At 37.5% G+C, this 27,491-nt stretch overlaps 1 protein-coding gene across 3 annotated transcripts in view; it reads left to right on the top strand.

Moving 5' to 3' along the window:
* SLC39A10 (solute carrier family 39 member 10) overlaps positions 1 to 27,491 on the top strand; it is a 163,563-nt gene that overhangs the window by 31,593 nt on the left and 104,479 nt on the right. Inside the window, exon 1 of one of the 3 annotated variants that reach the window (XM_069070171.1) lies at positions 24,071 to 24,219. The exons of 1 other annotated variant lie outside the window; for it this stretch is intronic. In XM_069070171.1, coding sequence (XP_068926272.1) covers positions 24,198 to 24,219 — 22 coding nt within the window. In that variant the 5' untranslated portion in view covers positions 24,071 to 24,197. Of the gene's footprint in view, positions 1 to 24,070; positions 24,220 to 26,551; positions 26,666 to 27,491 lie in introns of those variants that run through there. One more of the 3 variants, XM_069070174.1, reaches the window with a different exon arrangement.

The raw sequence follows: 27,491 nt of genomic DNA, 5'->3' as shown, positions 1-27,491 counted from the left end.
ATAACTGGCCATGTAACCTTGAGCAAGTTACTTAACCTCAATTGCTTTAAAAAAAAAAAAGCCCATAACAAAAAGAATGACCTAGAAAGATAGAATGATTTAGTTTAGGTTTGTTGTTTTGTTTTGTTTTTTTTTAAGCATGTCAGATTAATTTTTAAACTTGGGAAATAAGGTATTCATTGAATTCTGTAGGTTTTCTTTTAAGCAAAATTTTTTCTGTAATTATATTTTATTTCTACTATTCTTTTCTTGGCATTCTAGTCATCTATACTTTTCTTATCAAATTATTCCTTTCATTCTCTTCTTTGAACAGAACTTGGGATTTTCTTGGAGTTACTTGATGGAGTGTTATGTTTTAATCCTTCGACGATGCTATTAATTAAATTGCTCCTTTGAAGAATCTGCTGGTGAGATTTGTTCATTGTCCATAGGAATATTAAGAAGACAGTTTGACAGTGATGAAGAAGGCAAGGGTGCTTTTGTGGAAAGGAGGTTCTTTTGCTTTGGTTGAGACAGCCACAGAGTATAACAATGTGGCAACTTTCCCCCTCTTTTATTTGGTGGCTCTTTCCAGCAAGCTATAACTTTTCATTTCTGATGACCATATCTATTTTATGCTAGGTTGTCATAGTGGGGATTGTTTGTTACTTTCTTAATTTTCTATCTTTTTCACATGAAAATTGAATATCTGGCTATTTCCAACAATAGTGATTAGTTTAGATTACATTCTTCACACGTATATGATCTTTTGTGAAGTTTGGATAGTGCTTAATTATCAATGGTAAAAACAGTGGTTTATCATATAGAATATATATGTGTATATAAATATATACATATACACATATACATATACGCATGCAAATCTGGCTATTCAAAGTCCAAAACTGGGTTGTTGACAAAGAATAAAATGGAGCAAGTTAAATTTGACTATATAATATATGTGTATATGTATGCATGTATATGCATATACATGCATACATACACATAAACATGCAAATGACTCCCAAATATATCTCTCTCCTGAGCTCCAGTATCGAATCAATACTTGTTTACTGAACATCTGTACCTATATGACCCCTAAACATCTTCAACTCAACATGGCCCAACAAAAATACATTTTTCCTCCATTCCTCTTGAGCTACCACACACCCAAACTTCTAAATTCTGAGGAGGCCCCTACCATTTTTTCTGGTCATCTGAGTTTGCAACCTAAGTTATCCTTGACTCTTCCCTCTCCCTTCCCCCTATATGCAATGAATGAGTTGCCAAGTCTTAACAATTCTAGCTCCCTATCCCCTTGGTCACCAACCTAGTTTGTCTCACTTTAATTATTCTAACAGCCTCATAACTGGTCTACTTGCTTTAATTCTTTCTCCTCCTTAATCTATCCTCCACATGGCTACCAAAAAAAACTTCCAAAAGTATAGATTTGATCAGGTCTCTTCCTTGCCCAAGAACCTTCAATGCCTCCCCATTTCCTCTAAAATAGATACAAATTCCTTAGCCCTACATAATCTAGCTGCAGTCTACCTTTTCAGACTTATCTCACACTACTACCTTTCATGTAATCCATGTTTCCCTCAACTGGTCTACAATACTTGCTATTCCCCAAACTAGACATTTCATTTAGGTTGTTCCCCATGCCTAGAATGTACTATCACTTCACCTCCATTTCTAAGAATCTTTAGCTTCCCTCAAGGCTTAGTTTAGGTACCACTTCCTAAGCCTGTCCTAATCCCTTTAAATTGTGTTCTCTCCCTCCTCATATGTTTTATACTTATCTATTTTCATGTTGTTTCTATCTAGGACTGCATAAAATTCTTGAGGACAGGGGTCATTTGTCATTTCTTTTCTTGTATTTGCAGCAGCCACTACAATGCCTTGCAAACCTAATCAATTTAATCAATGCTTAATCAATGCATGTTGAATCAAGTTGAACCTACTTGGGGATGTAATATCCTAATTATTTGTGGTCTAAAACTTACTCTCTTTCCTCCAAAATGTCTTACCCCACTTCCCAAGTTCCTTAGTACTGTTGAGGTCATGTCATAATCACCCACGCTCCCAACTTCGGTGTCATCCCCCAGTCCTCATTAATATCTACACATCCACTCAGTTGCCAGGTCTTGTTGTTTCTACTTTCTTAACACCTGTAGAATATGCCACCTTCTATCCCTGTCATTGCCTTGGAGTAGGCCCTCACTCATCAACCCTAGCTTGTACTAATGAAATAGGCTTCTATTTGTTCTCCCAGCCTCAAGCCTCTCCTCCATTCAGCTGCCAAAGTTGTCTTCTTAAAGCATAGGTGTGACCATGAAACCTCCCCACCCCCTACTCAGTAAACTCAAATGGCTTCCTATCAACTATTAAATCCTCTGGCTTTTAAAGTCTTTCATAGGGTGGCTAGGTGGTGCAGTGAATAGAGCACCGGCCCTGGAGTCAGGAGGACCTGAGTTCAAAACTGGCCTCAGGCACTTGACACAAAAACTAGCTGTGTGACCTTGGGCAAGTCACAACCCCAATTACCCTCCATAAAAGCAAAAAGAAAAAAAATAAATAAGTAAAGTCTTTCATAACCTGGCTCCTTCCTACTTTTTCAGGCTTCTTATGCTTCGCTCACCTCTACATACTCTATAATCTAACAACATCAACCTTCCACATGAGGACCCCCCCATCCACTATGCCTGGAATGCTCTCTCCATGCCTCTGCCTTCTAGCCTTCTTGGCTTCCTTTAAGACTCAATTTAAATCTGATCTTCTGCAAGAGGTATTTACTGTGCCCCCCCCCCCCCCAATCCCTTCCTAGTGCCTCCCCTTTCAGATTACCTCCCATTTACCCTGTGTATATCTTGTATGTACGTAGTTGTTTGCCTGTTGTCTCCTCCATTAAAATGTGACCTGCTTGAAGACAGGGACTGTTCTTTCATCTTTCTTTGTATCCTCAGAGCCTCACAAAGAGTAAAGCATTTAATAAACACTCACTGATTGCCTGGAAACATGATATACAGTGTATATGTCTTTTAAAAATTAAAGTGATGAAGTATAGAAATATCACAGGACTGAGACCTTTACCTAGGCCCAGCTCTATCATTAACTTACACCAACCAGGTCATTTCATTTCTTGGGACCTCATTTTTCTCAGTCATAAAATGATGGGGTTATACTAGATGATCTCTTAAGGTCCCTTCCAGCTTAATTTCATGATTTTAATTTTGATTGGGAAATTTTGCATTTCTCCTGGAATTGACAAAAGGCTTGGGCATCACAAACCCAGCAGGTACTGAGAAGCTCTAATCAGTTTTAGAGCCTTTACAAGCTCTGTTCTTGTGTGTGAGCACTTTATTTTTCATTAAGGCTGTGAACATAATCCACATAAAATTCATGTTTGGTAGATGCCCAGCTCCGATTTCTGCCATTTTAACACTGTGGGAGACTGATTTTTTTTCCCTCCCATCCCCTCCAATGATGGGAATCAAGTCAGGCAAGTTTTGCTAGTGTATGCATTAAGTGATAATATCTTTAGAGCTAGGGAACTTGCTTGCTAGACTGAGGTGTTAATAATTAGGCCAAAACCTGTCTTGGCCTGAGAACCTGTCTGCATAATTTCAGGTTTTAACATGCAAGAATAACCAGGAGATACAGTATGCTTGCTGGACTCAGTTGGTGAGAATTGAGGAGCTTTACCAGGGACCCTCTCCCCCCAATTTTGGGTTCTGAAATATTTTTATTAGATAACATTTTAGTATGCATATGGTAAAACTACATTCTCTTGTCTTTATATATAGTATGTATTTGTATGCATATATTAAAACTACATTCTTTGTCTTTAGGTCATATCCTTTATCCATCCATGTTCTGATTATTTCTTCATAATATTAAAACCAAAGAGTGAGGGTGTCATAAATTTCAGACAGAACTAGATGGGAGACTTCAACACCTATATTATATAGATGAGGGAACTAAGGCAGAGTTAAGGTGATTTGCTCAAGGTCACATAGGTCATAAGCAGCAGAATCAGGATTCAAATTCAGATCCTATGACTGAATCAAGCACTCATTCTACTACATTATAACTTCAATATCTAGCTGAAGAAGAGCTATCTGGCTATTGAATGAAAAGTTATTTAAACGCTATGAAGTAGTGTTCTATTCTGCTAGGCAGATAGGTTCTCTCTTCTAGCCTAAAAGTCCTAAAAATAAATTCAGTTGTACCCAGAGCCCTGGCTCCGGCTCAGACACTGCTATTAATACAATATGTCCCTATGCCATCACCTACAGACTTATATTAAGATTTCTGAGTGGTTAGTTCCTGAGGAGCTGAAAAAAACCTTAGAGATCAGTTCATCCAATTTCCTTTTTTTACACTTGAGGAAACTGAGCCTAAGAAATGACTTGCCCAAATGCACACAAGCTAGTTAAAGACAGAGCCAGTGATAGCAATGTGATGGTATCTGGGGAATTGAAGAAATCTCTTTAAGCAGTCACATCAGAAAACACTTTCTCAGAGAGGAAAAAAGCCTGCTATCTTCCTTTCTCAGGATAGTTTTTTCAATTAATAATAATTATTCCTTTTGTGAGAGAGAAAGAACACCGGACTTGGCGTATCTCAGTTTGACGCGTCTTTGCTCCCGTCAGTATTATTTGGAGCAATTTGCTTCATGCCTTTGAACCTCAATTTCCTCATATGTAAATGGCGATTTATGGTGGTGGTAAATGGATAGCAATATCCAGCTACCTCACAGGATGATTGAGGTAAACTCTTTGTACATAAAAAATATGTGTAAATATAAGTTATCATCATTATGAAGCACCTTTCCAGCCTCACTGGATGTTACTCACCCTCCTGAACTCTGTAATTCATCCGCACTGGTCTCCCAATATTCCATGTCCCATCTCCATGCCTTTCCACTGTGATGAACTCCCTCTTTACCTTCCCTTCAGAGGCCCTGTCTTCTGAGAAGACGATTAATGAAGATGATGATAGTAGTAGTCATACAGTGATTTAAGACTTGCAAAGCATTTTACAAATAGTATCTCATTTTATCCACATGACAATCCAAGTAAGTAGATTCTATTATTACTCCCATTTTATACATGAGGTGACTGAGTCTAACGGAGGCTTAAAAACCATCTTCTACCAGAGGCTTTTCTTGATTCTTCCTCAAACTACTACTGTTCTCCCATTTAAACTACTTTGTATTTAACTACTATGTCTATAGATGTACATATGTATATATATTAACTTTATGTGTGTGCTCTATATATTTTAAAATGTATTTGTTGCCTTCCTCATTAGAGTATAAGTCATTTGTGAATAGGAACTGTTTCATTCTTTGTATTTGTATACTCAGCGCCTAACACAGTACTAGGTACATTTTAGGTGCTTAACATATATGTGGTGGGTTAATTATTGAAGCACAGACTAACCTGATCTAAAGGACTATCTTTCTTGGGATAGGGCAATGGGAAGAAAGGGTGGGAGAAGGAAGAAGAGTTGAAGGAATTTTGTTGCCCCAAATCCTCCTTCAACCAAACTTCATTATGGAAAAATTCCTTTCTGTGTGATCACTCTTTAATCACAATCCTTTTGTACTACAGGACACAGGGATTGATCTTTCTTCTGGCACAAACAATGTAAATTTTTGAAAAAATGCCTTTTAGAATCAAGTTTGCTTTGTAGTAACAGTTGTTTGACTCAGATGCTTTGTGGGAGAAGGAATTAAATTTTTAGGGAATGATCATGAGCATGTGAAGTTTGTCTCATGATCTTTCATGAATAGAGTCAGAAATCCCTTTTAAGTCAGGTCTACTAAAGCCTTTTACCAAAAGTCTCTAACAAAGACAGAGAAAAACTGAGCTTCTATTATAAATGAGTGATTTGTTCATGAATAAATGATGTTATGAATAAATGAATGAACTATTTATTAATTTATTATATAATTTAGCTCTTGTCTAATGAACATTTAGAATCTCTGTAAAATATCTTTTTTCTGTCATAGGACAGTCTCTAGAGCCATATATAACTGAGTCACAGGGTCATGTGGTATATCTGATCTGAAGTGTTTTTAGTTTTGACTATAAAATTAATTCTAACAATATACTAGATCCTGAATATAACTGAACTAGATAAACCAAGATATTATTTATTCTGTGGCTTCTTTGGAAAGCTTTTAATTCTTTTAATATTTTTAAAAGCCTCAAAACTATTTTCTAAGACTTGATTTGAATACATTTATGCCAGGACTTTCTCTTTCCCTGGTCCAACTCATTTTCTGAAATGGAGAAGCTGTTTAGAAGAGGGAATAGGAAAAGTACTGGATTTGAAATCAGTAAGGTCTGAATTCTAATCCTGCTTCAGATACTTCCTGGTTATGTGACCCAGAGAAAGTTGTTAAACCTCTCTTAGTTTCAGGTTCTCCATCTCTAAAATAGGTAATAATAGCACCCACCTCAAAACTATAAGAATCAAATTACACACACACATCTGAAATAGCCTTTGCAAACCTGAAAGCACAATATAAATATGAGCAATTATTATGGGTGGGAGAACACATTTTTTGTTAATTTTCTATTTCAAAAGCTAGGGTAGCTTTAATACCTCATTTCATGGTAATCAGGACAACTGTAAAATACTTTATAATATATTATATTGCCAAAAGGTACCAAAAAGTACAATAAAATGAACAATTCAATTGTTGGAATGGCTCATTCAATTATTATATTTCACTCTTAACTAAGCAATATGGCTTTGCCCTTTACCCAAACAAAACCTGATGAAATGCAAGAATTCACTTTTATTTTACATAAACCAAATTCCATTAAACATTTTAGTTTAGCTTCAGGAGACTTCCTCAGAATATGCTTTCAGAATTATTAAAATTCCTTTGAATTCTTTCTCCATTTTCCCTCTTCTGAGTTCTATTTTGGTGGGGACAATTTCAATACTGTAAATTCAAGTGAGTAGTTATCCCGTGGCACTCATATGACCACCTAAAGCAGAGTTCTTTCAGACGAGGTCATCACTTCTTTTAAGCTACCAAAATTGGTTTTGGATCACTAAATATCACTAAGATCTGATACGTTAGGTTTCTCTATGAGGAAAAAATAACTTATTTGTGTAAGAGTCTGACTACACTGAGCCAAATTTCCCTAAAGACATACCAGGAGTATATCACATCAGTGATCCCTGTGGTATTTGGGCTTTGGAACTCTTCTTTTCATGTGTACATGACCACAACCATTCCAGAAATGAACATGTGAGTTGTTGCCACAATCTCAAAGGTCTGGAGGGGAGACTACAGTGGGTAGAAAGAGCAGGGTGGAGATGGAGCATTATGGTGTTCACCTAGAACACAGGGAGAAAGAGTGCCATATGGTAACTTTCTATTTTAACTCATTATTTTTGTATATATAATCTTGAATGGCCCATGGAAGCTAGCCCTTGAGGCACCACTTCTGGAGCCATAGCTATGAAGGGCACCATAGGTCATTAATTAAGCCCTGTAGCAAGGGCTCTTCCTGTGGGAATGGGGGCTTTGGGTAGCAAAGGGCTCCTTTGTAGTGAAGGGGTGAATTACAGGCATTCAGGAAATAATTGCCAAAATACTCTCAGAATAACTGTTTTTAGAATAGGAGATACAAAAAACTCCCCACTCCTGATGATGGGGTAGGGGGAAATATCAAGGAATATCCAAGGGGAAACTCCAGGGAATCTTAAGTTGGAACTTACCTCATTTTCCCCTAGAAATAATATTACAAAGCATTGTTGGGGTTTGTAGTACCATTTGTCCCAGGTTCTATAATCTCAGTACTCTAGTTCAGTTAGGTTCTGAGGTAAAATGTCTCACCATTTAATGCCCCTTTATAACATAATTTCTATGGAGAAATGATTGATTTTGTAAATACTCCCTCCACCAGTGGAAATGACCACCATCTGTCAAGGCACTTTGACATGAAGTTCAGAATTCCAAAATGCAGTACAAGGAGGTCTGGAGCACAAGACAGAGTTAGCAAAGAAAAAGTAGAGCAAGACAGCTTTATTGAGGGGAAATACAATGTGTGGTCAGGAAGGATAGACACAGGTCAGATCCTCCGGAGACCCAGGAGGAAGTGCCCAAACCAGTCAGGCCTGGTGAATTTTTATAGGGTCCTTATCTGGGTCAAACAAGAGAACGAATTAGGAGGGAGAGGAGGAAGCAGAGATAGAGAGAGTGGAAAGCCTAGACCTAGTGGGTAGGTCATGGTTTGGGGACTGATGAAGATTTGTGCCTGGGATGGGGGAGGGGGATGATGAAGAGGGAAGGGACTCCTGGGGAATTGGTAATAATTGATATTCAAGTTCCTTGTTGGTGGGGGGAAAAGGGTGAAGGGGCTTTCAGCAAATTGCTGTAGTCAATACTTAGGGGATTTGAGCTTCCCCATAAACTTCTTTATCTAGTAGGATGGGGGACGTTATTTACACCATTCAACAAATTAGTGGAAGGTCTTCAAGAGTTGTTGCTGTTTTTAAAAAAAAATCCATCATCCTGGGGCCAGTCAGGCAATGCTCCTCTCCAAATTTAGCTTGACTGGTCCTTGGACAACATAAATTCTGCCTATGACTCAGTGACTAAAATTGTTAGAACCTGTCAGAGTTTTATGTTCTACTTTGAAACCCAAAGGGCACCTCCAAGCCAGCATGAGGCATTGGAGTAGGCCTTTAGGAAAGTCTTTCAGTGTGCTACCTTCATCAATAGCTCTGGGCTCCCTTCTAGAGAAAAAAAAGGGATTTTCTTTTTCTTAATTCTTTCTTTTCCTTCTTTCTCCTTTTCTTCTTTTTCTTAATTTCTAAAAAATTAGAGGGGATAGAGTGCTGGGCCTGGAGTGAGGAAAACTAGAGTTCAAATCTGGCCTCAGATACTTACTAGCTGTGTGACCCTATTTGCCTAAATTTTCATCTATAAAAAGAGGGACAATAATAACACCCATCTACCAGGGTTGTTGTGAGGATCAAATGAGATGTTAATTGTAAAGCACTTAGCACAGTATCTTGCTTGTAGTAAGTGCTATATAAATATTAGTAGTTCATTATTATTATTATTAATGGTTATTAATGTTGCCTGACACCATCACTGGAGTATGTGGCATCTGATAATAACAGAATTGTTTAAGAGAACCAAGAATATCAAAGACAGTCCCTCTCTTCTGCTGCTAGCTAAGGCTAAGAGATAGCAGAATCAATCTGTGCTTACATCTAGAATGGTCAGCTGCAATGGTAAGATGTATGCAAAGTCCAAGATAAAAGAGGGCTGCCATGGCTACATGAATAGTTCATCCTAGCTCTCATAAGACAATTGCATGACTTCTGTAACTAGAATTGCTTGGCTGGAGCAACCACTATAAAACATATCTAGTGTAAAAGATCTCTCAAAGGTATATTCAATTGTAAGGGGAGGGAAAGATAGCTTAGGACATAAAGATCCTTGGTGGGAAGACAGCTCAGGACACATTAAGAGAGAAAGAAACCCTGGAACATCACAAGATTACTACTAGGATGCCCTCTTTTTGGGGAGGAAAGGGAATCAAAGTGGGAAGAAGCAGCATCTGATAACTTCCTATTTTAACTAATTGTTCTTTTACAATTTTATTTTATTTTTATGTAATAAAACAAATATTTCCATGACAGTATAATAAAAGAGATGATTGAACATGAAACTGCGAATCTATTATGTATAACTTGCTATTCCTTTTAAATTAACTAATTGTTCTTGGTATTTAGTTAACTCTCTGTTCTTGCTAAACTCACTTGGTTCTGCTTGCTAAAGAAATATCCTGGTTCAACCCTAACTTATGAATCTGCATAACTTCTCAGAACTTAGACCTGGAAGGGACCTTAGAGATACTCTAAACCAAACCAAACCAAAGCTCTTTTTGCTATGGTGCATGGATCTCTCTGAACTCTCCTGATATCCTGGGCTTTCCCAGGATTCATTATATAGATTATATATCTATATCCATCACATTATATAGACTAACATCATTTCAATGGAAGTAGGTGTGAGAACATGTTAATACTTAATATAGGGTGCTTTCTAATAGAGGTGGCCGGTGGTACAGTGGGTAGAATGCTTGGTCTAGAGTCAGGGAGATATGAATTCAAATGCACCCTCACGGGCAGCTAGGTGGCACAGTGAATAGAGCACCAGCCCTGGAGTCAGGAGGACCTGAGTTCAAATCTGATCTCAGATACTTAACACAAAACTGGCCACATGACATTGGGCAAGCCACTTAACCCCAATTGCCCTAATTTCCCCCTCCAAGAAAAAAAATGTGGTCTCGGACATGTTCTATCTGTGTGACCCTGGGCAAATCATTTAGCCTCTGTCTTCCACATTTTCCTCACCTACAAAATGGGGATCATAATAGCGCCTTCCTCACAGAGCTGTTGTGAGAATTAAATCAGAAACTAATAACTGCTTAGTACAGAGCCTGGTACATAGTGGGCACTTAATAAGTGTTTCTTTCTTTCCTTCCTTGTAATATCTATTTAATTAACCAGTGCAAAGTTGATCAAAGAAACAATTTTAGAGTATGACATTCTGAGTATTCCCAAATAGGCTTAGCTACTGGACATGGCACTCTCACTGCAAATTTGGCCTTTGAGACAGAATGGGTAGAGAGTTTGCAGCCTTTATCATTGCCTTATCTTGTTTCCTGAATTTAAGGATCCTGTCTTCTTGATTGCCAGCAGAACTGTCTACTGCCTGATGACCACATATCAGTGCCAGGTGCAAGCTGCTTCTTAGTTTCAAGGATAGACACTGAGATCATGTTGCATAGCTCAGTAATGAAGCATAGCTCAGTCTTGAAAGCTGGGGAGGTACTGTTTCCACTTTAGGATTTAACTGGAGTGAGCATGGAGGGCTGTGTGTGTGGGATTGTTGTTTTGTTTTCTTTTTACTCATTTTCCGTTTTAATGGCTCCTGAAAATGGTAACATTCTTTGCCCTCAGGTTTTGGAACCATGTTCATGCACTGGGTCTGTGCCCAAGTAGTTTGAGAAAGCCTCAGTGAAAAAATAGGCAGCACCAACCTCTTCTTATTTCAAACTATTATCAGAAGCTTTTATCTATCCTCTATCCTCCTAATTTTCAAAAAAATTCAAAAAAGTATTTACAATCTCATATACTCCAGACCATTTGCAAACTTAGCACAATAGGGTGGCTATTTCGGATTCATATAGCACATATATGCTCATACAGCATATAAGTGCTCTAAGAGAGACTTTTAACTATTTAGTCCAGGGGTTGGCAAACTATGTAAAAATGTTTTTACATTTTAAAATAAAGCTTTATTATATTTTAAAATATAAAACCCATTCTCCCCTTGAGGGACCACACAGAAACAGGCAGTGAGTCTGGCCCATGGGACATAGTTTGTCAACCTGACTAAATTTTTTAAACAATTTACTAAGTGTAAAGCACTTCCCAAGGCTAGGCTCCCTGGGGATAAAAAGATGACAACTAACTTATTCCCTATGCTAAAGGAATTCATAGCTTTTTTCTTAAAAAAAATTGAAATTTTATTTATTTTTTTTACAGAGGTAAAAACCTAGGTTTTATTATTATGCTCAGGCATAGGTTTAGGCCTCAGAGAAAACAATAAACTTGAACAAACACTAGGATTCTAACAGGTCCTCTTATTAGGAAATTTATTTTTTTATTTTTTTTTAAATTAATTTGTGTATTTGCTTTTAGTTTACGGCATCCAGTTCCACAGTCCCTTGAGTTTCAAATTTTCTCTCCTTCCCTCTCCCCCCACTTCCATCATGGTGGCATGCAATCAAGTATAGGATCTACAAATATCTTCACATTAATCATTAGTCAGGTTGTAAAGAAGAATTATAACTGATGGAATGATCAGTGGGAAAGAGGAAACAAAAAAAAAAAACAAGAAAAAGAAACAGAGCAAATAGTTTGTTTCAGTCTGCATTCAGACTCCCCACATCTTTCTCTGGATGTGTTGTCTTATAATCTTACATTGCTGAGAAGAGCCCAGTCTATTGAAGTTAGTCATCACACATACGTTGTGTCTGTGATTTTGTACAGATTTCTCCTGGTTATGCTCTTCTCGCTCAGCATCAGTTTATATAAGTTTCTCCAGGTTATTATGAAGCCCGTCTGCTCCTCATTTCTCATAGCACAGTAGTATTCCATTACATTCATTAACCACAACTTGTTCAGCCATTCTCCAATTGATGGGCATCCCCCAGATTTCCAATTCTTTGCCACCACAAAAAAGAGCTGCTATAAATATTTTTGTACATACGGGTCCTCCTCTCACCTCTCTGATCTCTTTGGGATATAACCCTAGAAGTGGTATTGCTGGGTCAAAGGGTATGTACTTATTTATAACCCTTTGGGCATAGTTCCAGATTGTTCTCCAGAACAGGTGGATCAATTCACAACTCCACCAACAATGCATTAGTGTTCCAAAAAATTGAATTTTTATATCTTTTGTAAAAATTGTTAACATGAATGGAACATTTCAGTATTAAATCATTAAATGCATATCTCTCTAGAACTGCAAACTCAAAAAGGAGTTGATAGCTAGTTTTCATAGTGACCTCAAGAGACAGTACCATTTTTAACAATATCTACTTTAGAAAATAACAACCATATGGTTCCTTTCATATATACAACAGATCCATTATCAAAAGGGTATATATTTCTTTTTGTTTGTTTTTTTTTTAATTTTCCACTGGTGTAGATAAAACCAGCTATCTTATTCTTTCTTAATTTACAGATGGAGAAATTAGGAAAAAATCGTCTAATCACATGACTTTTTGAAAATGTTTTATGTCTGGTATTGTGTAGGTAAAACATTCAGATGATTCCATAACTTCTTCACAGTACTGGGAATTATGAAGATACACTCAAAGGAAAAAAGCATCAGACCCTAGATATGCAATAGGGTCCACACTATTGAGAGGTGAAGAATTAATAATGAAAGCTGCTTTGAAGTATATGAAAAAATATACTCAAAGATACATTTACATAAGCCAGACACCTCCTTAAAAGCACATAAATTTTTCTGCAGGTCCTTATACAAGCAAGTACTAAGGAAATGTTTGAGAAAATCTTAGCACTTAAAATCAAATCATGTTGAAGTTATCTATGCATAATTTAAAAGATAAGAGTATTTGGACCACTGGTGTTTTTTTTCTTCCTTATTTTCACTCATCATACACAAATGTTGACCTCAATATAGACTTTTTTTAAGGAGGGAAAGAGATTGTGCTATGATTTAATAGTTGTTCAGTCACGTCCAACTCTTTGTGTGACCCCGTGGGCCATATGGGTTTTCCTTGGCAAGGATACTAGAGCAGTTTGTCATTTCCTCCTCCAACAGATTAAGGGAAACAGAGATTAAGTGACTTTCCCAAGGGTCACACAGCTCATAAGTATCTGAGGCCACATTTGGACTCAGATATTCCTGAGTCTAGGCCCAATGTTCTATCCACTGAGTCACCTAGCCACTCTTAAAGGTTTCCTCAACTCACCTTCCTACTCCTCTACATAGAAAATTTCTGGGTGGATATGACAGATCTGGTGAAAATTGAAAATTTTTTAGACAAACTAGTTGATATCTGAACAGTTAAACCACATCTGGCAGTATCATCAACCAAAGTTCACCAATTTCAGATAAAATGCACTTGATAAATTATATTTTAATTCAATAAAACCATAATAAATAAAAACATTTTTGCAGTTATATGTATTGAGTATAAACAATATAGCTGAAACCAACATTGTTTGTAAAGTAGGCCATTTTAAAGCATAGCTTAGTCTATTTTCACTTGGAAATCTCATCAGCCTCCATGCTTTTAATTACAATTTCTATCCTGATGATTCTCAAATCTCTCTATCCTGCCCTAATTTTTCTACTGATCTTCAATCTCACATCTCCTACCATATTTCAGACAACTCAAACTGGATGTGTAATAGAGATCTTAAACTCAACATGTCCAGCATCAAACTCATTATCTTTCTACCTAAATACTTTTCTAGTAAATACTTCTACCTAAATCCTTCTAGTCTCTTATGCTTAAAACCAAGGTGTTGTCTTGACTTCTCACTATCTCTCACCCCCCATAACCAATCTGTTGCCAAGACCTATTTCACCTTTGCAATGTCTCTTGAATGTACCTCCTTCTCTCCTGACACTGCCACCACTCTAGTACAGGCCCTCATCACCTCAAACCTGAACTACTGTAATAGCTGCTGGTGTGCCTGCCTGTCCCCAGTGTCTCCCCACTTCAATTCATCCTCCATCCAGCTGCTAAAGCACAGCTCCCACTTTGTCACCTCTATTCAATAAATTCCACTGGCTCCCTATTGACTTAAGGATCAAATAAAAATTCCTCTGTTTGTTGCTTAAAGCCCTTCAAAACCTATCCCCTTCCTATCTAGTGACACTGGCCCCCTTCTTGTTCCATGGACAAGGCACTCCATCTGCACTCCACTGTAGGCTTTTTCACTGTCTGTTGCCCATGACTAGAATGTTCTTCCTCCTCATCTCTACCTCCCAGCTTCCCTGGCTTCTTTTAAATCCTAACTAAAATCCTATCTTCTACAGGAAATCTTCCCCAATTCCTATAATTCTAGTGTCTTCCCTCTCTTATTTATTTTCTATTTATCCAATGTATAGCCTGATCCTACATATTGGTTTGCTTGTTATCTCCTCACCTCCACCTCCTCTCCTTAGATTATGAGCTCTTGAGGGTAGGGACTGTCTTTTGACTCTTTTTGTATCTCCAGAACTTAGTGTAGTGCCTGGCACATATTTAGGTGCTTAATAAATGTTTAGTTTCTTCATCGGTAAAATGTGGGTAGGGAAGAGTTAGATTAAATGACCCCTTCCAGCTCTAAAAATCAATGTTATTTCTAAGAGTCATTTAGCCAAATAATTGCAGAACAGATTAGAAATCAACCTGTTATTCGAACTCAAGTTAGTGAGTTTCTAATTCACTGACCACAGCTAGAATTTATTTAACTCAGGGCTAGACAAATTCTACAGCAATTTCATCTTGGTGCTCCGGATTACTCTCACCTCTAGAGCAGATGTGGATTTTGTTGTCCCTGCTCTTGCAAGTTTCAGTATTGCAGAAACTTAATGAGACTTGGAAGGTAGAAATCACTGAGTGTAGGTGGACCTCCCCAGGTCAGCCTTTAGCTGCCCGAGGCTAAGTTCCTTAGCCAGTTAGGTACCACTGGGGAAAAGGGAGAAAAAGAGAAGGGTTGGTTCAGGTCAAGTGCAGGAGAGTTTTTTCCTGCTTCATGTAATACTCTGGTTACATGTACGTAGACTCTCTTTTGAAACATGCCATTTACTACCTTTTACCCCTTTCTTTCCTTACGAACTTTTTTTGCTTTCTTTTTTTCCCCTCTCTCTTGAAAGTGGAAAAGTTTCCTTGGCTCCCAAAATTAAGGGCTGGTGCCCAGAGGTTGAAAAGCCCTAACTTAACCAAAGAGTCTATTTCACACAGAAAATAAGTAGATATACATTTGCGCAACAAGCAGAAAGGGGTCTAGAGACCCAGTTAGAAAGTCTGCTGAATGAAGCTTGGTAACTATGTTCTGGTCCAGAACCTCAGTTCTGGAAGGTTTTCCAAGCAATAGCTGCTTCCAGTTCAGACAACTGAAAAAGGAAGGGGGAAGAGGCAGAGGGGACAGGGTTGAGAATATGGATTGGGAGCAAGGAAAAAAAAAAATGAGAAACAAAATTTCCTAAAATGACACCTCTAAGCTAGGCTTTCTGGCTCTTCTAACATAAAATGGGCTGTTTGGCCTCTTGCCCATCAGGTAGAAAACCTACACAAAAACTACTATTCCTAGGGGGAAAGACCATAATCTTAGCCATCAGGTTTTGAAAAGGACCTTGTGAGATTTGAAAGAGGTCACATGAAAGGAGTGCAATTTCAACCCTGGGAGTGGGGGGTGGGGGGCCCAAAGGATAGCTGGAGTATGCTTGGAGTATCTCCAATTTAGGTAGTCTTCTAAAAGTACCAGATCGAGTGGAACAAGGCTTGCTATGTTTTAAAATTGACTTATTAAATAAAAACGACACCTAAGTCAAACTTTGGGTGCATATATAAAAATGCAAGCATTATTTAAAATATTTTGCAAATGCTAGGAAAGTATTGGAAGTATTTCCATTTGTAAACTTTAATATTATATAATACTACACATCAGTATTGTTATTTTTATTTTAATATTTTTAGAGGAGTATTTACTATTTTTGGTTGATCAACTTTTTGGCACTTGCAAAATTAAATCAGAATATACTAATACAGAAGTGAGCAGTTACAAAGCAGCCCCCACAGGGGCAGGGGAGTACCCCATAGGAAAAAGTAGTTCTTACATTAGGTCCTGAAGCGCAGTAAAAGGGGAAGACTTCACGTCTGTGCCAGACAAGACAATATAGGGAGCTGTGGAGACCCTTCTAGGAAACCAGCCTAAATCCTGTGTTGGTTATTGGAAGTTGAAAAGTGTCAGCTAATTGTAATTGTAGAGCCAAACTAAATGAATGTAAATGTAGAGGGAGGGACATTTCCTTACCTTTCTTTTGTATATCCCTTGGCCCCTAGCAAGGTACCTGTGTTTTGTATGCTCTCTGTCTATGCTACTGGTTAGATTAAATTGGATGGGATGAAAGAAGACACAATTTATCTAGGTTGTCAACTTTTCTATAAAAGGTAAGTTCCTTTTTATTTATTGATCCTTATGATGTACTTAGTGGCTTTAAAAGAGTTGGTTAAATAACAGTGAAAATTCTCTTTTCTGGAGAGTTAAAATAACAGGGAGGGGGGTGAGGTGTGAGAGTTAACTCCAATTAATATAAGACTTCAGTGAGTCTTCCACTGGACTAAATAGTTGATTGATAGCACCATCTTTGTGTTAAAACTTTGGGCACTTGAGAAGGCGAAATAAAAGAAAAAGACTGTGAAAAGAAAAGAAAACATACTGGAAGAGGAAGATTTTTATAGCTATATTCTACTGGGTTGGAAACACATAGGGAATCCACGTCAAAAATGTCTGGAGAGGTATGTGAATGAAAACCCCCAAAAGGATACAGAATTATAAATATGAACAGACTGGTCCAAAATCCTGAGCAGTGGAGGGATAACTGGTCTAAATAGGCAGAATTAAGAGGGAATTTTGATTTTTTTTTTTAAACACCAGATCACACAGTAGAGCTGGACACAGCCCCAGGTGCCATGTCAGTCCAACCTGATCCTTTTCCTGATCCATCAGTTAAGAAGCATTAACAAGCACCTGGAGATACAAAGATAAAAGCTAAGCAGATGAGGAAAATGAGTTGGAGGGAATTTGGGGGGACTTACCCAAGGTCATTTAACATTCATTAGTGCCTACCCTGTTCTGAGTCATGTGTTGGGACAGAAATGAAATTAAGGTAAGACCCTGTCCCTGTTCTCCTGAGGTTTCCTGTCCAACATATTTGCACAAATAAGAAAGGTAATGTACATCTACAGAGGAAAAATAAAGTACTATCTCTGGGGCCTCAACTTCCTCTTTGCCTTCTGCTATAGAAAGCACCAGGCTGTGTTGGACAAAGTTCTCATAAAGGAATAATTAAAGCAAGAAATGAATAATTTCATTTAAAAGGAAAGGGTTAATGTTTTTAAATGCTGTGAGTGTTGTGAAAAACTACAAAACAAAAAGTGTAGTTTGGGGTTATAAGGAAAAGACATGCTGTGAATCTTCACAGGTCTTTTAAGTGTCAATGATGAGGGATGGTCTAGACCCCAGATACCCTGTCATCAAGAGGTAAAAAGCTGGTTTCTAGAAATGACTTTTTAGATACCTGAAAAAGAAATTAAGTTTTGATCACTGAAAATGAGCAGAACATGGTTGACAATATCTTGCATTTATCCAACTGGAGAACAAGATTATTGGTTGGTAAGGCAGAATTTCTCATATGTTCAATAAGGATACCAACACAGATATAATCAGAACAAATCTGCATATTCTGGCTATAAATTAAGTGATTACTGAAGAATGGGTTTATTATCCCAGGAAATCCATTCTTAGATAGCTGTAAAGTAGAAGTTATATTTTCCTTGACCTATGTAGCAGCAAGCACCCCAAGCGTCCTCAGGGTTTGCAGCTACCACAGGTTCTTGGATCTGCTTTGTTAAAGGAAAGCAACTCAAAATGGGTTAACAAGCTTACTTTAATCAGTCAGACATATATCGTTTACCTTGTTCAGGAGAAAAGGTCAGCACCCTGAACCTCAAAGTATACAGGTATAATTATCAAGACAGAAACATCAAGTAGACAGATTTCCAAACTGTCCAACCATTACATCCATACCCAGTCAACATCTGGGTTTCCACATTCTGGGTTTTTCAAAGCCGGGGGACTCTCAACAATGGCTTCCCAGAATTCAGATCAAATCACAGAACACTTCTCAAAGTGAGTCCCAAAAACAAAGCTACACATCAGGGCTTATATAGCCTTCTCCTGGCTCAGAGAATGTAACAACCTTATTGACTCACTGGCCAATCAAGAAGTATCTACTGAAAAACAAGCCTCCCCCACCCCAGGCTTTAGGTGCACATTAGCCTAGGGGCAGGGAAGATCTTTAAAATTTACATTCTTATTACAACCTAGTAAGTACAAAACTTAGAAGCTGCAGCAGTGCCAAGTTAAAAGCTATGAAATTCTATCAGATGAAATAATTCTCTTTCAACATGCAAATTTAGTTTGAAACAAACCATCGTAGGTTATTTTAAGTTTTTTTTTTTTGAACCAAAAAGAAAAAACAAGTCTGTAACTGATAAAATAGTTGTTGTTCTTCAGTCATAGCACATTTGGGTTTTCCTTTACTGTAGCAGTTTGCCGTTTCCTTCATCAGCTTGTTTTACAGATGAGGAAACTGAGACAAACAAGGTTAAGTGACTTTCCCGGGTTCACAAAGCTAGTAAACATCTAAAGTCAAATCTGAACACAGGTCTTTCTGACTCCAGGCCCAGTGCTCTATCTACTTCATCACCTCAGCTTATTAATAGAAATTGAATAACAAAGCATATATTCTCAGAATTCTGGAATTGAATTTTTAAATTATCATCAACAATAGCAACTAATGGCCTATGCCCCAGGTTTTTCAGTAACATATTTTGACTTCATTTGAAAGTAAATAGACTATTTGTTGACTCAATGCCAGGAATTGTCTGAAAATTTCTAAAGAGTAAGGGTTTAGAAAAATTTAAATCTGCTTAAAAGCTTAAAGTAAAAATAAAACTACAAGAAAAATTTCTAGTCATTCTTGAAAAGTGAGCTTAGCAACTGTGAGGTGGTTTTTTTCTAGTTTTTGGGTTTCCTATTGCTTGTTCAGTTCAGTATTACAGTCTTAACTTATTTTCTTGTAGGATTTCCAAATTCTTCAAACTCAGGTCATGAAAATTGGCATGGTTCGGGTGATAGGAGGTGACTGTGAGTCAGTGTGAGTCAGTAATGTAGTTCCAGTTATTTAAAACACAAACCTGATGCCTGGTTGTATTAAAGGGAATATGACTATGATAGGGGAATGCCGAGAAGGCCTGTCAGAACATTCGACATTGGTCAGACCTTTATTAGATGAGTCTGACCAGTTACTGTCTCCACCTTCTGAAAATGATGTAGGAGAATTGAAAATTTTTCAGAGGAATAACCTATGATAAAAGTTAAATTTTGTCAGTATAAAGCCTAGAGAGAAGACTAAGGAGTAACTTAACTATTTTCAAGTCCATAAAAGGCAATTTTGAAGAAGAATGTAGGTCAGTTTTTCCATCTGTGTAGAGAACCAAGCAAAAAGATATAGTCTTTAACCAACTCATTATTGATATAATTTAATAAACAAAAATGTTTTAACTCTTGAGGGACATAAAGTAATAAGTAATATTTAGATTCTGCTTTAATAGTAATTTTAAATGTCTTCATATATATTATCTCAATCAAAATTTCTTAATAACCCTGTGAGGTAGGCACTATTATTATCCCCAGTTTATAATTGAGGAAACTGAGGCTTAAGGATGATAGTGACTTGCCCAAGGTCACATAGCTGTCTGAGAAGGGATTAAAATTCAGGCCTTCCTGACTACAGGTCCTATCCAAAGTCTAATACTGTCCACTAGGCCACTTAGCTGTGCTCCTGATAGGCAGCCTCAAGCCAACTTCTCTCATTAGTTATCACTTTATCAGCTCATATATACTCCATACTACATAACCTGATCACCACCACTCCCCAACAACTCCCCAATATCCTTTTGGACTGTGAGTCAGTGCCCAATTCTGAAATGCTATATTTTTTGCCTTTGGAATAGGGACCAGAAACATGATTGTTTTTCAATCCCCTTAGTTACTTGACTAACAGATTTCAGTAGACTAGAGAGACCCAAAGCTTCACCTATTTGTCCCCTAATTTAAGATTGGGGAAATGAATAAGAATGCTATTTCAGAACCTCAAATGCAGAATAATTCTCATGTTCTCAAACTATCTGATAACTTTAATTTGGAATGGTTGAATAGTAAGAATTTACTAATACTGTATGCCATGCACTATTCTACAAGCTGGAGATACAAATACAAAAATAATATCACTGCCTATAGGGAGCTTGTATGTATATATATATATATATAGTCAATCTATGAGGAGATTCAGAAAACAAATGCCAAGTGATTTGGAGGGAAGGGATGGTGGGAACTAACCTTGGGGAAATCAGGAAAGGTCTCTTGAAGGAGGTAGTACTTGAGCTCTGTCCTGAAGGAAACTGGTTTTCCAGGGACAGAAATGAAGAAGGGGAGTGAGTCTACCAGCCTGTGTAAAGACATGGACAAAGGGTGAAACTTGATTTTTCTCTGAATCCCTTTCCAGGAACATTAATGATCTGCCTCATAAAGAATTCTTTACCTCCACTACTGAAATCTGAACAACAGATTTTTAACATGAATCCAGAATGTTTTTTTTTCACCTGCCACTTTAAGAAGTGGCAAAAATGCAGTGTTAAATTTAAATTGCAATGCCAAGTTCACTGCACAATTTTAATGACTGTTTTTCTGAAAAAAAATATTTAAGAAAGACTCAGAGGAAAGGTTATAAGACTGTGGATAAGAGCAATTCCCTGGAAGAAGGAGGAAAATAGAGAGGAAGAACAGTTCTTTCTTTGTGTTCAGAGTATTGTCTCCAAAACCTTTTACAATTTAGCATTCTCACTTTGTTTCTTGGCTTCCATTCTCCCATTTCCCCATCTCCCTTCTGTCCTACCTCCCCTAATTTACAAAGGTTCTGGGTTTTTTTTTGATTCCCATTTTACAGATGAGGAAAACAAGGTAAACAGATTATGTGATCTACCTAGGGTCAAACAGCTAAAAAATGTATGTTGAGATAGGATTTGAACTCTGATTTTCCTGACTCCTGGTCCATTATTTTGTCCATTTTGCCACCAAAACATAATAATTTGCAACCTTCTCTCCAGGCATTTGATTCTGATCCTTCATTGTATTATGAAGATATCTATAGCTTTTTTTTTTTTAAGCAATTGGGGTTAAGCAAATTGCTCAAGGTTACTCAGCCAGTTATTTCTGGGTGTGGTGCAAAGTATCTGAGCCCAGATTCGATCCCCAGGTCATCCCCACACTGAATCCTGGCTTAGATATTTGACATTTTAAGTAGGCAATTTAACCTCACTGGACTCAGTTTCTTCTTATTCAAACTGGGGATGTTAGATTAAGTTCCCTTTGACTTTTAAATTCTATCCAAGATAGAATATTAACCTTCCTTTTTAAAGACTGCAGTTCAAAAAAGACCTTTCCTCATCCATCTAAACTAGTGGCTATGCCCAGGCAGGATCACAGATCCCTTCCAGATTTAAATCCAAGCTCCTTAGAGGTGATGTAGCCAAACTCTTCATTTTATAGATGAGGAAATTCAGGCTTCCTAAGAAATCAAAGAACTTTCTCTAATGTCATGTAGATACTGTATACCTGAGCCCAAATTTGAACCCAGGTCCTCTAGTTCAGTATAGACTATACTGCCTACATGAACGAAAGCATAAAATATTAGAGGAAATCCCAGAAGTTCACTTACCCCCTAGAAGTCACATATTAGAAGTACCTATTGCCTCTCCCTCTGATTGCCTGGATGCTCCCAGAGCCTCCATTTTAAAAAGGATGCCCGAGCCAAGTGTATTCATTCCTTTCCAGGTGGTACTCCTAACTGACCTTCTTTTACTATCATGAACGCATGATGAATTCTGTTTCTTCCCTTCCCACTCTCCTTTTCCTTTCCCTCTTGTGTTTTGTCTTCCCTCATTAGAATATAAACTCCCTGAGGGTGTCTGACACTTTGTGAGAGACTAATTACTGATTTGAATTGATAATGATTAGCAAATGCTACTTTTTTGCTGATCTCTGCCACCAGCTCTTATTTTAGGGTTTTGAGAATAAAATATGTGATAGGTTTTTTAGTCCAAATGTTGGGCTTTAGAATGTTGGGGTCTAGGGGTGCTCGGGAACCCAGAATATCGACATGCCAGGTCCTGCCCGAATGAATTCGACCCAAGCCTTCTTTCAGCCAAAGGAAAACAAAGTTTGTTAAAGAATCTCCATATTAGGTTGACTCTTAAGGAGCTTAAGCATTTGTGATACTTGTATTGACAAGCGGAACAGATTGAGTCTCAGCTAGATTGAATCTGAGCCAAATTGAATCTGAGCACCTTCATGGAAGCAAGATGATCTTATATACAGAAAGACTATGGGAGGGATCTAGGGGTGGTCTAGTAGTCTGGGGGTGACTAGAAGAGGGGTTTAAGAAGGGGCTTGAGGAATCTAAGGAGGATCTTGATTGGACTGGGAGGACTAGAGGTCTGATTCCAGGATCCAACAGAATGGGATTTTGATGGGATGGGCCTGGGGTAATGGAGGTAATGACAATGATAGGCTAGGCTAGGTTAAGGGTAAAAGAGATTTGGACATAGAGATAATGGAAGGCTTGTGGCCTCAGGCAAACTCAGATCCTGTGGGAAGACTCAAGAAGAGTTCAAGCCAGTTCCCATCACTTTAACAGGAAAGATACTAAGTAAAATAGTTGCTATTTGGCAATTTTTCAGTCATATCCTACTCTTAGTGACACCATTTTGGGGTTATCTTGTCAAAGATACTGGAGTGGTTTTGTCATTTCCTTCTCCAGCCCATTTTACAGATGAGGAAACCGAGGTAAACAGGGTTAAGGGTCTTAACTCAGGGTCATACAGTCAGTGTTGGAAGTTAGATTGGAATTCTGATCTTTCTGACTATAGGGCCAGTGATCTATCCACTGAGTCATTATGCCATTCTTAATTTTGGGAATCTTCTTTCAACCCATGCTTCCATGCTCTGAAGTTTCAGAGAAGTGTGTGTGTGTGTGTGTGTGTGTGTGTGTGGACTCTTTTCAAAACTGAGCCACTGGGCACTGAAGTTTGACAGATTGAAAATGGTATAACAACTAAGAAGAATCTTTAAAGTCAAATTGTCATCCCAAATCATTATGTTTTGTTTTATAAATGTGATGGGCAATACATTATTTTTCTATTACAATGGCTTTTTGGGTTTTACCTTCCAGAGGTTAACAAGTGAAGCTTGGTGAGAGTGTTACTTATCACTGCCCTTTATTGTTATTTTTTGTTTGTTTTGAAAAGGTGGGTTTTTCAGCTAAGTTTTTAGTTTTTCAAAAACATTAACAGTTACATCTAGAAGAGAATCAGTTCTCTGTCCTAACTGGCATTCTGAAGTTAATGTTCAAGCTTTTGGAAAATGTATTACTTATATATGCCATCAAGAAAATAGACCTTTGCTCCACTTCCAGCTCTGGGCTCAAAAAGACCAAACTGAAAAAAATGTAAATTGTGATTTCCCATGAAAAAACTATAGACAAAACTGGTTTTGAATTTCTGAGATAGCTTTAACTTGGTCAGTGTACCTGGTCTCCATTTACAAGGAGTTCTGTGTTAGGAAGGAGGGAAAACCTGTTGATACAGCTCCTTTTAACTGCTGTGGGTTACAAAACAACCTTGGAGATAGCTAGCATTCTTCTGGAGGGAGGTGTAACTATTGAGCAGAAAAGCCTTCCCATTCATTCTAAGGAAGCCTGGAGAAAGAACAGCTTACCTCTTCTAGGGTGAATGAAGCCTAACACATCCCCGAGTAAGTGGATTGATTAGTTCTATAAATAGGGACATAATGCAATGGTTTCTCTTCCACAAGTTCACACTCTATTTCCCCTCTCTAACTGGAGGGTTAAACTAACATTTATTTATTTCTTTTAAGAGATAACCAAGCTTCGCTCCCTTTCTCTTCTACCAGGGTGGTCAAAACCTTTTTCTTCCTTGGATTATTAGTACAAAAGAAGTTGCTATTTCTCCCCTCCCCCTTCTACCCTCCTCCCCACCTCCCCCATCAAATTCAGGGACTATGAATCTACCTAATGCTTTACTTTGTTTCCTTTATTCTTATTTCTATCTCTGTATATGGATAAAAGTGGCTTTTTCACTTTCACTAAAAACAAATTTGCTGTGCATGTAAATCCAATTGAATGCATTTTAAAACTAAATCTCAATTGTTTCTAGTACTCATAATCTTTTAAATTGCATAAAGTTGGTAACTTTTTTTGTAAACAAGACACTTTTCAACAACAAAATTCTTAAAGGAAATCCATTTCTTGAAGCTTTTTGTTTTTGTTCTTTTAAAAAATGGGGCTTTTAGTGGAGGATCCCAGTACATCACAGTGTATTTCAGAAAAATAATTATTGTGAACATATTAATGAAATGGAAGTTTAACAGATTATGGCTGTGTACTGTATGATTGAATTTCATTTTCAGTTAATCTCATTTTTATCCAGAGAAGTGGTTTTCTGAAGTAATTCTGCAAAAGTAGATTAAACTATTTGCAGTACCCAGGCAACTTTAAAACAACAAACTACCTAATAAAAAAGACTAAGGATTTATTGATACCATTTCTTAGAAGCTCCATTCTGCTAGTTGTTTGGATTTTGGCAAATTTGTTAGAAATCCAGGTTTCTTCCAAGAACTCATATATGGTTGACCTCACTTGACCCTGACTTTTGTCTTTAGCATTTCTTTCAGTTTGTTTTGTCCTTATGATATGCATTATAAGCTAGTCACCAATATGCTTGAGTTTTTTTGAGTTATCCATACTTTCTTGTTGGATTCCTCCTTATCATGACCATGGCATGCATTTGTGAGATGTCTGACTGAGGCAAAGCTAGACTTAGTGGCAATAGCTTTAATTGGCCATAAAAATATTATCATTTTAATTCTAGAAGAAACTGAATATGGAGTCAGGTGAGAACTGGTTTGGAATACTGCCCCTGCCATTTATTAGCTATGACCTAGGCAAACACATTCATACTAATTTTATTGTGTTTTGCTTTATTGCACTTCATAGATATTACATTTAAAAAAAACCCCCACAAATTGAAGGCTTGTGGTACCCCTGCATTGTGCAAATCTAGCCACATGATTTTTCCAACAGCATGTTCTCAATCCTAACTTTGTGTCACATTTTGGTAATTCTCACAATATTTCAAACTTTTTTCATTATTATTATGTATCTGGTATGATGATCTGTGGTCAATGATCTTTTACTTTACTATTGTAATTTTTTTGGGACACCATGAATCACACCCATATAAGACAATGAACTTAATCAATGTTGTGTGTTCTGACTGCTTCACTGACCTCATAAATGTGTGTGTTCTGAATGCTTTACTGACCTGCCATTGCCTCTCTGTCTCCCTCTCCTTAGGCCTTCCTTTTTCCTGAGATACAATAATATTGAAATTAGACCAGTTAATAAAGCTACAATGGCCTCTAAGTGTTCAAGTGAAAGGAAGAGTTAATCAATGCAGCAAACCTCATTGCTGTCTTATTTTAAGAAATTGCCATAGTCACCCCAACCTTCAACAACCACCACCCTGATCAGTGTAGCAGCAAGCACCCCAGTGTCCCCAGGGTGCCTGCTCACACAGGTTCTTGGATCTGCTTTGTTAAAGGAAAGCAACTCAAAATGGGTTAACAAGCTTACTTTAATCAGTCAGACATATATCGTTTACCTTGTTCAGGAGAAAAGGTCAGCACCCTGAACCTCAAAGTATACAGGCATAATTATCAAGACAGAAACATCAAGTAGACAGATTTCCAAACTGTCCAACCATTACATCCATACCCAGTCAACATCTGGGTTTCCACATTCTGGGTTTTTCAAAGCCGGGGGACTCTCAACAACGGCTTCCCAAAATTCAGATCAAATCACAGAACACTTCTCAAAGTGAGTCCCAAAACAAAGCTACACATCAGTGCTTATATAGCCTTCTCCTGGCTCAGAGAATGTAACAACCTTTTTGACCCACTGGCCAATCAAAAAGTATCTTCTGAAAAACAAGCCTCCCTCCCCAGGCTTCTGGTGCACTTTAGCCTAGGGGCAGGGAAGATCTTTAAAATTTACATTCGCATTACAATCAGTCAACAGCCATCAACATTGAGGCAAAATCCTCTCCCAGCAAAAAGACCACTAACTCAAGGCTCGGATGATGGTTAGCGTTTTTTTAACAATAAAGTGTTTTTAATTAAGGTATGTACATTTTTTTTTAGATATAATACTATTGTGCACTTAATTGACTATAGTACTGTATAAACATAATTTTTATATGCACTGGGAAACCAAAAGATTCACTATGATTGGCTTTATTGACGTGGTCTGGAGCCAAGCCCACCAAGTCTCCAAGGTGTACTTGCAAATCAATGGCAGTTAGCTCATCTGCAACTAGGAAAAATGATGGCAGAAGTATCTGCCTTACAAGGTTATTGTTTGAGGCTCAAATGAGGCAAGTGCTTTGCAAATCTTAAAGTGCTCTTAGTGGCAGCCATTATTATGATCACATTTGACAATCACCACGGGCAAATCACCAGCCTCTCTGAGCCTCAGTTTCCTATCTTTAAAATGAGAATAATGGAAAAAAATAAATGAGAAAAATGATGATTGAACTATCTGCCTCACCAGGCTATTGTGAGGAAATCTCTTTAAACCTTAAAGCCTTATATAAATGAGTTGTTGATGATGATAATAATAATGATAACACATTTATGTGTAATTACTGTTTTACTGAGGAGAAAACTGAGGCTGAGAAAGGTTAAGTGCCTTGCTCCAAGGTCAAACAGCAATTTAGTAGGAAGACCATTATCTTAGGTCTAAGTTTTTGCCATTTTACCACAATGTCTTTCTACTTTGTCTTTTTAAAGTATTTTTTGATCACTTTATGTATGGAGTATGATCTTTTCCCCAATGAAGGTACAAGGAACCAGGTTTTTATCTATGTATTTCCTATGTCAACTAGCAACTTGTGCTCAACAAATATTTGTGAATATAATAACACCTAGCATAGGGTTTTGCACATATT

This window comes from Petaurus breviceps, unplaced genomic scaffold (assembly GCF_028583685.1).
Source record: "Petaurus breviceps papuanus isolate PSGF00001 unplaced genomic scaffold, PetGlider_PUasm1.0 90804, whole genome shotgun sequence".
Classification (NCBI taxonomy): Eukaryota; Metazoa; Chordata; class Mammalia; order Diprotodontia; family Petauridae; genus Petaurus; species Petaurus breviceps.
Note: the sequence above shows the minus strand (reverse complement) of the source record. Positions and strands in the feature narration are given on the sequence as shown.